Source organism: Arachis ipaensis, chromosome B9 (genome assembly GCF_059453495.1).
Source record: "Arachis ipaensis isolate K30076 ecotype BB chromosome B9, ASM5945349v1, whole genome shotgun sequence".
NCBI lineage: Eukaryota > Viridiplantae > Streptophyta > Magnoliopsida > Fabales > Fabaceae > Arachis > Arachis ipaensis.
The window spans coordinates 127,181,134-127,195,591 of NC_142444.1; the positions used below are offsets into that span (position 1 = coordinate 127,181,134).

The following is a 14,458-nucleotide window of genomic DNA, read 5'->3' on the forward strand; positions in this document are numbered from 1 at the left end:
GGGCACCTGCAAAAAGATTTTGACAAAAAAAAAACAGAATATGCAAAATATAACCCAAAAGTATCCACACAGTATCACAAGGTTATGGTACTAACAGTATCCAACCTAACAAAACAGAGTATCTAATTGAGCCTAAGAGTGCCAACATCAAAGAGAACAATAATTAATCTTCAGAGAGATTAAAGTCAGAATCTTCAGCGCCTTCTTCGCTACCAACTCCCAGATCCTTCTCCAAGTTTTCCAGCATCAAACTCCTTGTAACTCATCCTCCCTTAATGACTGAAACCTGATTCTCAACAGCTTCATTTGTTAGATCAACTTCAAAATACTCAAAGATGCTGGTGAGAAATATGCCATATGGAAGACTAGCCTTTTTGGTATTCTTTACAGATTTCCACATATGTCTTATCATAAGATATGCAAAGGAAATTTGTGAAGAAGTAACAAGAGCAAAAAGAACAAGAAAGTCACAAACTGTGATCCGGTGGCGTAAACCACTTTGTGGGATGAGAACATGAGATATGAGTTTGTAAAGGAGAATTGTCTTATCTGGACTGAGTTCCTTGAGAGTTGAATTCGTGCCATCCATTCTAGAGAGACTTTCACAGGTTTGATTTAAAGGCATCTGGTAAGTGATCCCAACCTGTGAATCCCATTTCTTGGACATGTATGCCTTTGGTCCCTTTTCTTTGTAGCCTAGAGCCATCCCAAGGGTTGTAGTATCAAGGATTATGTGAAGTCCCTTTACATAGGAGTGAATGATGCCATCCATTAGTCGCATGTTGGCATAGAACTCTCTGACCAAACTGGGATAAACCGGTTTTTGGATGTGAAGCAGTGGTGTCCATTGAAGGTTGTCAAACAGAGAAGAGACAGGGATTCCTTTGTTGGTGAGTGAGTTAAAATCGACGAGGTAAGTAGCACAGAGATGACGTTTTTCTAGAACCTCATTGTGGAATTCATAGGATGCACAAAAGTCAAACCTATATGGATCATAGTGAGAATGTGATTTTTGAAACTTTTTCTTGAAACTCCATGTCTCCAAGTTTGCTGGCTCCTTGGTGTTATTCAAGGCAAACCCCTTTGACTTCTAAGCACTGCTTTCTGGTGTGGTTCCTTTTGATGGTGGTGTGTAAGTGTGTGATCCTACTTCAAAGCTTGGCTCTTTGTTCTTCTCTCTTTTTCTTGAATTTTTCTGAGCAGACACCTTAGTGTCCATGGTTTCGGTCTGTTTGGTTGAAAGTGAAAAAGAAGATGAATGGAGATGGAAGTTGAAGAGAAGGCCGAAGGGTGAGGTGAGTGGAGAGAGAATCAAGGGAATTAAATGTCCATTAAGTGGTGGTTAATACCCAAGAGTTTTCTCTTTTATTTGAAAAAGTGGTTTCCTTGAATCAAGAGATTAGTTGAGAGAAAAGATTTGATTTGACATCATCCTCTTTCAATAGGATTTGATGAGACAACACAAGGATTTTTATTTTCAAAAAAAATGAGGAACTAACAAAACAGTCATTGTGGGGTTAAAGAGATTTGGTAGGGTCCATGAAAATTAAATTCTGCGCAGCCTCCCCCTAAATCACATCCCTTCCTTCATTCTTATTTTTATCTCGTCCATTCCTACGAGACAAAACTGGGCAGAGTCAGAATTTTCACAAATTATCAACAGAAACAAGATCAATCATTCCCAAGCTTTTTCTTAATGAACAGAATCTGTCTTCACAGAGGAGTTTTGTAAAAATGTCAGCAAGTTGGTCTTCAGATTTTACAAATTGAATATCAATAGTACCCTTTTACATATGTTCTCTAATAAAATGATATTTTATCTCAATGTGCTTCGTTCTTGAGTGCAGAACAGGATTTTTTGAAATGTTAATAGCACTCATATTATTACAAAATAAGGGTATACTATTGATCTTTAATTTGTAATCTTCCAACTGTGTTTTTAACCAAATTAATTGAGAGCAACATGCAGATGCGGAAATGTATTCAGCTTCAGCTGTGGATAAAGCCACTGTGGCTTGTTTTTTGCTTGACCACATGTTGAGTGAGCTTCCAAGGAAGCAACACATGCCGGAGGTGATCCTTCTATCCACTCTATCTCCCGCATAATCTGCATCACAAAACCCTATTGCACAAAAATCATCAGATTTAGGATACCATAATCCAAAATTACAAGTCCCCTTAATGTATCTGATGATGCGTTTAACAGCCGTAAGATGGGATTCTTTTGGGTGAGATTGAAACCTTGAGCATACACCCACACTTTGAACAATATCCGGTCTAGAGGAGGTAAGGTACATAAGTGAACCTATCATTCCTCTATACCTTGTTTCATCCACATCTTGGCCATCATCATCCTTTTCAAGTTTTGTGTTAGGATACATTGGTGTACCCATTGGTTTGGAATTTTCTAGGCCAAACTTTTTGATAAGTTCTTTTGCATACTTTCCTTGGTGAATAAAAGTACCACTAGGAGTTTGTTTGATTTGGAGGCCAAGAAAGAATGTTAGCTCTCCCATTAAACTCATTTCAAACTCACTAGTCATAAGTTTTCCAAACTCTTCACACAAGGATACATTGGCCGATCCAAATACAATGTCATCAACATAAACTTGAACAAGGAGTATATCATCATTAGATGCGTTAATAAATAAAGTAGTGTCGGTGGTACCCCTTTGAAATTGATTTTCCAACAAGAAGGCACTAAGATTTTCATACCAAGCTCTTGGAGCTTGTCTAAGACCATAAAGAGCCTTAGATAGTTTAAAAACATGATTTGGAAAATCTTTATGTTCAAAACCGGGGGGTTGAGCCACATACACTTCTCTATCAATAAAACCATTAAGGAAAGCACATTTAACATCCATTTGAAACATTTTGAAACCTTTATGGGTAGCATAGGCAAGGAGCAACCTAATTGCTTCCATTCTATCTACCGGAGCAAAAGACTCATCAAAATCTATACCCTCTTCTTGATCGTAACCTTGGGCCACTAATCTAGCCTTGTTACGAACAACTTGTCCATCCTCACCAAGTTTATTTTTAAACACCCACTTAGTACCCGTAACTTTCTTACCATCCGGATGAGGTACTAGTGTCCAAACCTCATTCTTGTCGAATTGAGCAAGCTCTTCTTGCATTGCTTTGACCCAAGATGGATCTTCAAGAGCTTGTTTGACATTGTTGGGCTCCATTTGAGACAAGAGGGCAAAATTGTTTGGTTCGAATTGCCTTTTGGTGGAGGATCTTGTTGTTACTCCTTGAGAGGGATCACCAATTATGAAGTCATGAGGATAACCCCTCATAGACTTCCATTCTCTAGGCTTCCAAAGTGGTGTTGAGCTTTGATGAGTTTTTGGTGGTCTCACTGTTTCAGTTTCTCGTGTCTGCTCAGGAGATAAAACGGAAATATCTCCTCCAATCTGACGAGACAAAACTGGACTAGCAGATTCTTCGTTTTGAGCAGATTTGGGATTTTCTTCACTTGTTCCAGCCTCTTCACCATCTGAATCATTATCTATCACAGCACTGGAAATTAAGTTAGAATCACAAAAAGTAACGTGTATGGATTCCTCTATGGTTCTATGCTCTTTGAGATAAATTCTATAAGCCTTGCTTGTGGTGAAATATCCAACAAACATTCCTTCATAGGATTTTGGATCAAACTTTCCAAGGTTTTCTTTATTGTTAAGTACAAAGCATTTGCATCCAAAAATATGAAAGTACTTAAGATTTGGAGGGGTTCCTTTCCATAGCTCATAAGGAGTTTTCTTCAACCCTTTTCTAATGATTGTCCTATTCAAAATGTAACAAGCTGTATTCACAGGTTCTGCCCATAAAAATTTAGGGATCTCATTCCCACAAAGCATAGCCCTAGTCATCTCTTGAAGGCTCCTATTCCTTCTTTCAACCACCCTATTTTGTTGGGGGTTCTAGGGCATGAAAAGTTATGAGAAATTCCTAAGTCATCACAGAATTTTTCAAAGTCTTGGTTTTCAAATTCTCTTCCGTGATCACTTCTTAAATGGGCAATTTTTAAATCCTTTTCATTTTGAATTTTCTTGCAAAGAGTGGAGAAGGCATGAAAAGCATCATTTTTATGAGCAAGGAAAAGTACCCAACCAAATCTAGAGTAACCATCTACCACTACAAGACCATAGTGTTTACCTCCTAAACTTTGAGTTCTTGTTGGTCCAAAAAGATCAATATGTAACATCTCTAATGGCCTTTTGGTTGAGATTCCATCTTTAGGTTTAAAGTAGGATTTTACTTGTTTGCCCAATTGGCAAGCATCACAAGTAAGATCCTTTTCAAATTTGATGTTTGGAATTTCTCTAACCAGATTTTTCTTAACAAGCTTAGAAATTTGGTACATGCTTGCATGACCCAACTTTCTATGACATAGCCATTTTTCAGATTCAAGAGATGTAAAGCATGTCACATTTTGTTATTTTAGGTCCTCAAGAGTCAATCCATACACATTATTGCATCTTTTAGCTTCAAATAAAATATCTCCAGTTTTCTCACAAACAACTAAACAAACAAACTTCCTAAAAATAACCTCAAAGCCTAAATCACATAATTGACTAATACTAAGTAAATTATGTTTCAAACCATGTACAAGAAGAACATCATTTATACAAGATGAAAAATTTTTACTAACTTTCCCAACAGCCACTATTTTTCCTTTTGCATCATCACCGAAAGTGACAAGTCCTCCATCATATTCATCAAGCTTTATGAAGAATGTTGTCTTTCCGGTCATATGCCTAGAGCATCCGCTATCCATATACCACATATTTTCTTTCCGTTTGGATGCTAGGCACACCTACAAAATAAGTTCAAGTGACCTTTGGTATCCAAATTTTCTTGGATCCTTTCACGTTAAACCATCTCCTATGTCCTAAGCCATTGTAATAAAAACAACTTTACAAGCTTTATCACCAATCATTCTTTCTCCAAAAAAACATTGAATAGGAAAGTGTCCATTTCGATTGCATAGTCTACAAAATCTTGGAGTTGCTGTTTTGTTAAAGTAGGTGGGATCTTGAAATCTTGTATCATTAGAGGATGAAGCAAAGTTTTCAAAATGAGATTTTTCAGCAGATTTATAAAACCCCAACCCAGCCTTATCATAAAGAGGTTTTTGACTAGCCAAGATTTGATTCAGATTTTCAGAACTTTGGGTGAACTTGGCTAAGTCTTCCTTAAGCCTCTTAACCTCGTTAAGCAACTCTTCATTTCTTTTAAAATAGTCTACATATGCAAGGATGGAATGATCACTTTCACAGCTCTTAATTTGGGCTTTTAACTACTTATTTTCTTCAACAAGATCACAAGCAGTTTCGGCCTCCCTCACTTTTTCTTTAAGAAAACTGTTTTCAGCTTTAAGAATGGTGACTTTTTGTTCAAGTTCTTGATTTTCCAGCAGAAAACATCTTATTTTTTTAGAAAGGTGGTCTATCATAAGATGAAGATCTTCAGTGTTAGGGTTATGAAAGACTACCTGATCTATGTGATCTGCCATGAGACAAGGTTGTGACTTGGTCTCGGATTCCTCATCATCATCATCCGAGTCATTTTCCAAATCTTCCCATGAAGCCATCAGTCCCTTCTTCTTTTCTCTTTTTGGCTTCTCCTCCTTCTTTAACTTGGGACAATCAGATTTGAAGTGCCCCATTTTCTTGCAGTTGTAACAAGTTACTTTGCTAAGGTCTTTCTTCATTTTCCTTGAGCTACTGCCCTTGCCTTTGAACTTCACCATTTTCCTGAATTTTTTGGCAAACAACACAAATTCATTTTCAGAGGAGTTATCACTGGATTCATCATCCAGGGGGTTAGTTACAGAAGAAAAAACAATTCTTTTCTTTTTTGAATCTTTTTTCAAATAAGTGTTTTCAAAAGCAAGAAGGTTTCCTCTCAAATCATCACATGTCATGGAATCTAGACTACTGCTCTCAGAAATAATTAAAGCTTTTGTTTCCCACTCTTTTGTGAGACATCTCAACACTCTCCTCACAAGCACAGAATCAGGATACGTTATTCCCAGAGCATCTAAGCCAACAATGATGATGTTGAATCTTTCAAACAGTTCATCAATGGACTCTCCTTCCTTCATTGCAAACATTTCATACTCTCTGTTCAACATATCTGTCCGAGTCTTCTTTACAATGGTGGTTCCTTCATGAGTGATTTGCAATTTATCCCAGATTTCCTTTGCCGTTGTGCATCGTGATACTCGTCGGTATTCCTCGAAGCTGATAGCACAATTGAGTAGATTTACAGCCTTGGCATTTAGCTCCACTTTCTTTCTATCTTCCTCGGTCCAGCTTGTTTCTGGTTTAAGAGTGACTACTCCTTCAGCACTCGTGTTAGTTGGAAATTGAGGACCCTCTAGGATGATCTTCCAAAGCCTGTAGTCTACTGCTTGCACAAAGATTTTCATTCTCTCCTTCCAATAGGTATAGTTTTTCCCATTGAAGAGAGGCGGTATGTTGCTTGACTGTCCTTCTGTAAGGTTGTAGGACACCAGATTAGAGCCACTGCTTTCTGCCATCTGGATCTTTTCTCCAAGCTACAAAGCTTGATCTCTTTGAAACCGAGCTCTGATACCAATTGATGGTTTCAGTGGCTAAGAGAAGGGGGGTTGAATCTTAGCCCCCTTTTTGCTTGATTACACTTTCCAGTCTTTGAGGAGACTTTTCTGTTTTTGTCTCGTCCTTAGCCACGAGACTTTTTATTTTTTTCTCGTCACTTGGCACGAGATATTTTTGGTTTTAGCTCCTGTGCAATAGAAACAGAAATGGATTAGTAGAGAAAGAAAATTACACCCAGATATATCCTGGTTCAGTTGCTAAGTGCAATGCAGCCTACATCCAGTCTCCATCACAACAATGATGGAATTTCACTATAATCAACCTGATTACAAACTGTAAAGTGCTAACCCAACTTACAAAGGGATTCCCACAGAATCATGAAACACAACATAGATGAACAAAGGAACTCTATGGACATCTATGGCTTTTTCTTTTAATTTTGCACTCTCTGCCTTTTTCGGCTCTATGACTTTTTCATACAAACTTCACTGTTTGTCTTTTTCCATGAGACTCAAGACATGACAAAATTAAACAGAAAAATACTAAACAGAATACATTGAAGGAGAAGAAAAACTGCTAGCTTAGGTAGCTCTGAGACTTCTGTGCCTTGCACTCTCAAATATTACTCCTTGAATCAAACCGTGACTGTTCTCCTTTTTTATAGAAGAGGGAAGCCTCCACAGTTGAAACCAAACCCCAAGCTTAACTTCTTTTCCTTCAAAACAGAACCGGTTCGGCCACAGAGAGAGAGAAGGTAACTCATGCAAAACCCAACATGCAAATACCTCTAGTTCTTCCTTGGTCATCACTCTTCATCAATCCGAGCGCTCCATCCTTGGCTTGCTCTCCAAGATGGATTTCTGGCCCTTGATGCTTCATGATGATGATGACTTCATCTGTTCCAATCTCTGCCTCTTCCATCACTTCGCCGCTCTAACTACTTCCTGTGGTGGTTGAGCAGAATCAGAGACAAGTCATGCCTCCAAGAATCTCCTCCTTGCTGGCCGAATCTCCTTCTTTCTTTTTTGGTATGAAGAAACTAAGATCTCTTCACAATATCTTACCACAAGTGAATGAGAATCTTAGCCACAACATACTTTTCCATTTTTATGTTTTCTTGTCATCAACTTGATGGTCTTGTTGCATGTAGCTCCTTCTTTCTTTTAGTAGCTCAACTTAGCTTCCATGCTTTCTCTGTAATGATATGACCAAAAGGGAAGAAGTGAAATGAGAGAGAGGAAAGAGAAATTATGAGCAACAATTAAAGAATTGAAGATAGATAATAAAAGTGAATTAATTTTCCTTTCTCTTTGCTGACTAGCGTGTAGCTTTAGTGCTTGCAATCAAATCAATAGCTTTATTCTCTCTCATGTTTCCAATGTAAGTATTAACTTCACTTTATGAAATTTGAATTCCACCTTATGGTGAAAATGGATTCCGTTGGGAACAAGAAGCAATACATTTGCTTTCACTCATGATTGGTTTCGGACCAAGCATTGGAGTATCCAACCAAGATTTTGAGTTGGGCTAATGATAATGTGAATTGAATCTGGCCCATTCAAAATATTTCAGCCACACTTCTTTGATTATTTAATGATAAAATCAATTGGGCTTAATTCAGCAATTCTGACCCAACCAACGCAACCATTATTTCAGCCGTATAAATTCAATTCCAAGGCTGAGTATATGAATTGGGCTAGCTAATGTTTTTCTTTTATTTTTCAGCCCAATATAAACCTGCATCACAAAATTATTAATTAACATATGTTAAATAAAAATCAAATTAATAATTTTGTAATTAATATAATTAATAATGTTTAGTCATCACAAATATTAATTTAGAGTTTTCCAAACTCATCAGAGAAGACACGAAAATCCAGAAAAAATTCGAAAAAGAAAACGAAATTCTTTCGAAAAAAGAAGTTATATATTCACATGTTGATTGAAAAATTTGTTAAGAAGCCCGTGGATTAGACGTGCCAAAAGAGACGCATTTTATGTATAAGTGAGTATATAGACTTGTAAGGCTTGTATAACAAAAAAAGTTTGTATGTGAAGATTAATTCTTGTAATTATGCATATATAGAGGTTGTTATATATTATATAACTTTTGTTTTGTATTTTAAAAATATTCTTATGCTAAAAATTAAATCGCTACACACATTTAATGTCCAACTTAATATAAATAAAAACTCAATTTAAATATTATCTGTCTTTTTTTTTTTGTTGGGTTGAGTAACCGGGGCTTAAATCCAAGAAACAAAAGAACTACACACCTACAACTCCGTGAACACCCCTACCTACAAAAGCATTGGCCGTTCGGGTCTCTCTAATATCATTATTAATCAGTTTAACCTGCTTCAAAGGAGGAGTATCTAAAAAGAGGAAGTGATGATCTTGGTACTTGATACTGTCCTTGGCAATTCAATCAGCAAACATATGAATATCAAAAAAAAAAAATATATTAAATTAATTTTAAAACTATGATACGTGTGAGATAATTTGACATATGCAATAATACATAATTTGAAATTAACTAATTAAGTAATATTAATGTAATCGTAAAAAGTCATTAATTGTCAAGTAATTTGTATAACCTATATATCATACTTTTATTTACTCATAAGTGCGAATAGCAAGGAGAACCAGAATATTGAAAAGTAACGAAGAATAAATCACCAAGAAGACCAAAGCAACAAAATGCATATATAGTATTCAGGAAGATTAGCTCTCTCCAAAATTTAGGAATATGGTATTGGTTTCTTTGTCTCTTTTTTTTCTTTTGTATTTTATTTTATCAATGAAAATGATCTTTTAAAAAAAAAGCATATATAACAAAGAAGTATTAGTTGCACACTTTATTTATTTAAACAGAAATATATAAAAATGCTAATTTTATTCAATTCAATAATAACAAACAAGATAAAGTGAAGCCGTTACTTATTTTCTACCCATTCTCCAAAAGGGGTACGTCAAGTTATTGAATGGCACCAAACACTCATCTTGTCTCGACTCAAACACAAACATAGAAATTAAATAGAAAATTACAATAACCATATATAAAGTTTTAATTTGTCCAATATCAAACTCATAGAGGAATTTGAAGATTCAGACCTTGGCACTCACACTAAGCTGAAGCATCACGGTGGCAACACTTGTAATTAACAGAAGTGACCTCCATGACCCGACCACAAGTGGGATTTGGGCATGTTATGGTAGCTATGACATTTGCATTATAGTCATCAACATTGACAACCGAACATGGCTGAAGAGCTTCAAACTCTTTGAGCTTAATATCATAGTACTCTTTGAAAGCAATGTCAAATCCTTCTTTTTGAAGCACTTTGTCTTGCCACTTGTCAAACTCCTCCACAGTTTTATACATGGGTTCGCCATGACCCAAAACCTTCACATTATACCCTTTGGTGAGAATAACCCATCCTTGGGGATCTTGTTTGAGGCAGAGCAAGCTCTTCACTATCCTTTGTATCTCACAATCTAAGGCACCCTCGTGCTTCTTCAGTTTCTTGCTTTCTATTTCAATCCAAAAACGAGGAACCACCTTTGGATCTGTCTTTCCCAATTGGTAGTGCTCTATTATAGCATCTATGCCTGTGATAGTTTCGTGCTTTCTCAACTTATCCAATGCAAATGTGAAGTTATTCATCCACTTGCTATCACCACCACCATAGATGAAAATATACCTGTCCCCTTTCACCTCCTAAAATTAAATCACATGTAACGCACACCTATTTAGTAATTATACATGTCTCTGTTATTTAATCCAATTTAACTACATAATACTGATGTTCATGGATATAAACTGCTAACATAAAAAATACAATTTATTACTTAAAATTTATTTAACAAAAATGCTATACGCATACAAAATAGTCATCAAATAAGCTAACACATATTTTATGTATAAATTATTTGTGTTGTTTTATTTATTTTTAACGTTTATTTTATATTTTAATATATATTCTATATAAATAAACAAATAGCTGATTTAGTTGTTGATTTTGTATACATATAACATCATTATTATTTTAAAAATTATTTAACATAAAATTTGTTGAGATAAAAATTATCATATAGAAATATATAAATTACTATATATGGAACAGACAAGACATAGTCGAAAATGATAAATTACAAATTTCTCTTAAATAATCAATATGAGTTATTACCTGAATTCCAAGGTTGACTTTCCTTGTAACATCCCAGAACCACTTCCATTTCTTAACAAGTTCGTCACCATCTTCTTTCCTGAATGGGAATGCATCAATCCCCCATTGGAAGATCAAGTCCATTGCATCTTCATTAAGTATGTGACCAGAAGAATCAAACACCGTGACAATAGGTTTTCCCCGGTAATTCAATCTCTCTCTAATTAAGCCAGCATCTGCTAAGGTGGTGGATTGTTCCAATGCATACCATTTGATGTTATGGTTTTTCAGGCGGGTGAATTTATTGTTGAGCACATCGTCCCACTCTCTCACAATTGGGACCCATAAAATCTTGAAATCACCTTTCCTAAAGGTTTTTACTACATCATTTGGATGCGATTCTAGTCTAAGATACAGAGAATTCAAAAGCTGAATTTCATCTTCAATCTTGTCCAGGCTTGAAATAAATAGTAGCACATTGTTACCCCTCAAGATATCAATATCCTGTGTGAATGAAGACATAATGATTAGTTAATATGTACTTATGTTTCTTTGTGCCCCACCCAAGATCATAGTTATCAATACCGACAATAATTAAATCGGTTATATTATTGGATTCGATTGTACTAAATATATATTAAAATTAGACACTAAAATTAGTTATTAGTATAAAAATATATGTTAAAATATAAATACACATAAAAAATAAATTAAACTCTATATATATTTATATACAAATACATTAGTGATTAATTTTAATAATTAATAATTATAGTGTATGAATAATATTTTTATATTACATTATTGAATCATTTAATTATTAATTCAATCCTTAGATCACACATTAAATTTACTGGTTCAATTATAATTAAATAATTATATATTTTTATTTTTATAATTAATATTAATTTAATTTGATTTTATTATATTAAATTAATTATTATTTTTAGATTTTAAAAATTTATTAATTAATTTATATATTTATTATGTCCTTTAAGTATTTATGAAAAAAAGAATAAAGTTCGTAATCATAAAAATAAAAAATATATTGTAATTAATAAAATGAAATAAAAATATACGATTAGGTACATTTAAAAATTTCTTAAACTACTTTTTTTCTATTATTTTTCTTCTTTCGTATTCTCTATTATTTATTGAAACCTTTTCAACTATTTAATATTTATTTTGCAATTGAAAGAGAGAGAAGCAATGTTAGACATTACGCCATTAAATTTAACTAGTGTATCATTACTGGTTTCTTAAGTTTTTCTCTACTTTATATAAACACAATCAGAGATAAGAAACAAAGGGAAAATAATAACGAAGCATATAAATGGTTTAGTTTGGGGTCGGAGTTAATTAGTGGTGCTTACGAATTTGGTTTTGGTGGTGCCATCAAATAATTGTGGAAGCGGCGTTCCAGTGCGGTGGACGAGAAGCTTCAAGAGTTCCACGACATCTTTAGGATTGTAAAATCTCTTCCAACGCCTCTGGTAATCATCAAGAGCAGCTGCAACATGTAGCAAGTCGATATATCATACTTATTATTAGTCCTAAATTAATAAATGTTCTAATACTTCGTTATACATCAAAGTATTAGTTAGTTAGGGACTGCACCAATTTCCTCCCGGCTCGATATCAGATGTCGATTCAGACTTTCATCAAATGAATAAAGCTTTTCTGTGAATTTTGACAATGCATAGTCCCTGAAACAAAATGTCCAATTGCAGTTATCTAACTCTACATTAATTCAATTTTGATAATGTATACAAATTTAATAATACTCTCTCTCTTAAATAGTTACATTGTTATATTGCATAACTGCGCTATTTTTGGAATGAAAAATTATCAGAATACTAACTTATTTTTTTTAATTAATTTTTTAATTATCTTCTAATTTTTAAATTAAAAACTTTATTTTTATTTTTTATTATTCTTAAAAAATATAATATATATTTCAATTTCAAAAAATAATTAAAAAAATTAAAACTCTCAATTATTTAAAAAAATATCTAAAAACAGTATCATATGAGATAATATATTAAAATTTGTCTTAGTGTTAGAGGTATAATCAATTATATATATATATATATATATATATATATATATATATATATATATATATATATATATATTTTTTTTTTTTTTCTATTCGTTTAAATTAACAAAAAAATAGCTGATGACATGATATCTTGTTTGTTAAGAGAAATTTTTGTCTTTAATTTCAAAACTAATGGATATTTATTTTGAAATATTAAGTTAACTATAAAAATTATTCAAACCATTATATGTAAAAAAAAGGAGAATAATAAGGAAAAAAAAAAAACTTACGAGGCAACAACAATGTTGGCAGTACAGGCAACAAGGGAAGCAATTGTCCAATAGACAATAAATGGGATCTCTTGCAATGCACGAGACAAAGAAGGAACATCCTCAGTGTCATAGCCATTAGAAGACCATTTTGCCCATTCTATCACGTGATGAAGTGCTTCCAGAACCACACTCACCAACTTGGTAGCTTCATTACTCACACTCCTGATTTCCACTTGGTTTAGTTGCTTCAGTGAGTTTGCAACCTGGTCCACGCTGCTTTGATTAATCTCTTTAAGGTACACAAGATTCCCATACTCCAAAGCAAATGCAGCCACAGTTATTACTGCCTTTGCGTCCCATGAATACGCCTTCAGTTGCTGCAATATCCACATTGTTGTTTGGTGCACATACTTCTCTTCACCAGGAGTTTTTATCATCTGTATTGTTATTAATATACAAATAAGAGTTTAATTTTAAGGTACTCAAAGTGTAAAATGTACTATATTATATAGTTGTTTAATTATATCCATTATTTTGACCCATGATTCACGTATTTAACATAAAAAATAGTAATTCTTATTGATACGACGTTATTTAATTGAATGCAATTGTAAATACATTATATTTTAAGTTAGATATATGTTTTCTTTTAATCTAATTATCTTCCATGGAATAAATTAATTAACCTGACAAGAAATCAGCTTGAGTGTGCGAAAATCTGGTTGTTGAAAACCAGTCACAGGAGCAGCTCTGCCATTCTGCCATAATAACCAATAATAATATTAGTGCTACACTATTGTAATAGCAACTCTTCATAGTCTAAATTAAATGAATTACGAAGTTATAACTAATTCATTAAAGGAAGTAATTAACGAATAATAATTTACCTTAGTAAGAACATTGGTAACAATGTTGTAAAGACTTCCAGTATCACAACTTTTATCATCATGAAGGTGGGTGATGTAAACTTTTTCAAGGATTTGAGAGTCATCATGGTCAAAGGGGCCTCGAAGCTGAGATTTGATCAGATGAGTGGCACCTGAAGCTCCAATGGTTTGTGCCATGGTGACGATGGATCTTGCTTAAGGCTATACTACAATAGCAAATGCTCCCTAGTCCTTAACCCCTTTAGTTTTTGGCAATGCAATGCATGGATCTTATAATTATTTATAGGATCCATACAGTGAATATTAGTGTTCACAATTGGCATATTTTTTGTTACATAATGCTGATGAGTGTCCAACACTAAAGCTTATAACTATGCTCTTCAATTTACACTTTAGTATTCTTGAAGCTCATATATAATAACAAATTAACAACATATATTACTTTCGTGAATTAAGAGAAAAACTAAAGAGATACAGTAATAAAAGAGAATATTTT

General features: G+C 33.9%; 1 protein-coding gene across 1 annotated transcript; it reads right to left on the minus strand.

The window, feature by feature from the left end:
* Positions 1-9,450: 9,450 nt before the first annotated feature.
* On the minus strand, positions 9,451-14,220 carry LOC107618279 (protein SIEVE ELEMENT OCCLUSION B). Its single transcript, XM_016320293.3, has 7 exons — positions 13,963-14,220; positions 13,762-13,833; positions 13,094-13,512; positions 12,380-12,468; positions 12,136-12,272; positions 10,784-11,266; positions 9,451-10,314 (listed from the first exon to the last, which is right to left on the minus strand). The coding sequence occupies exons 1-7, from the start codon at positions 14,137-14,139 to the stop codon at positions 9,721-9,723; spliced, it is 1,971 nt and encodes a 656-aa protein (XP_016175779.1). The 5' UTR covers positions 14,140-14,220; the 3' UTR covers positions 9,451-9,720.
* Between the last annotated feature and the right edge of the window lie 238 nt (positions 14,221-14,458).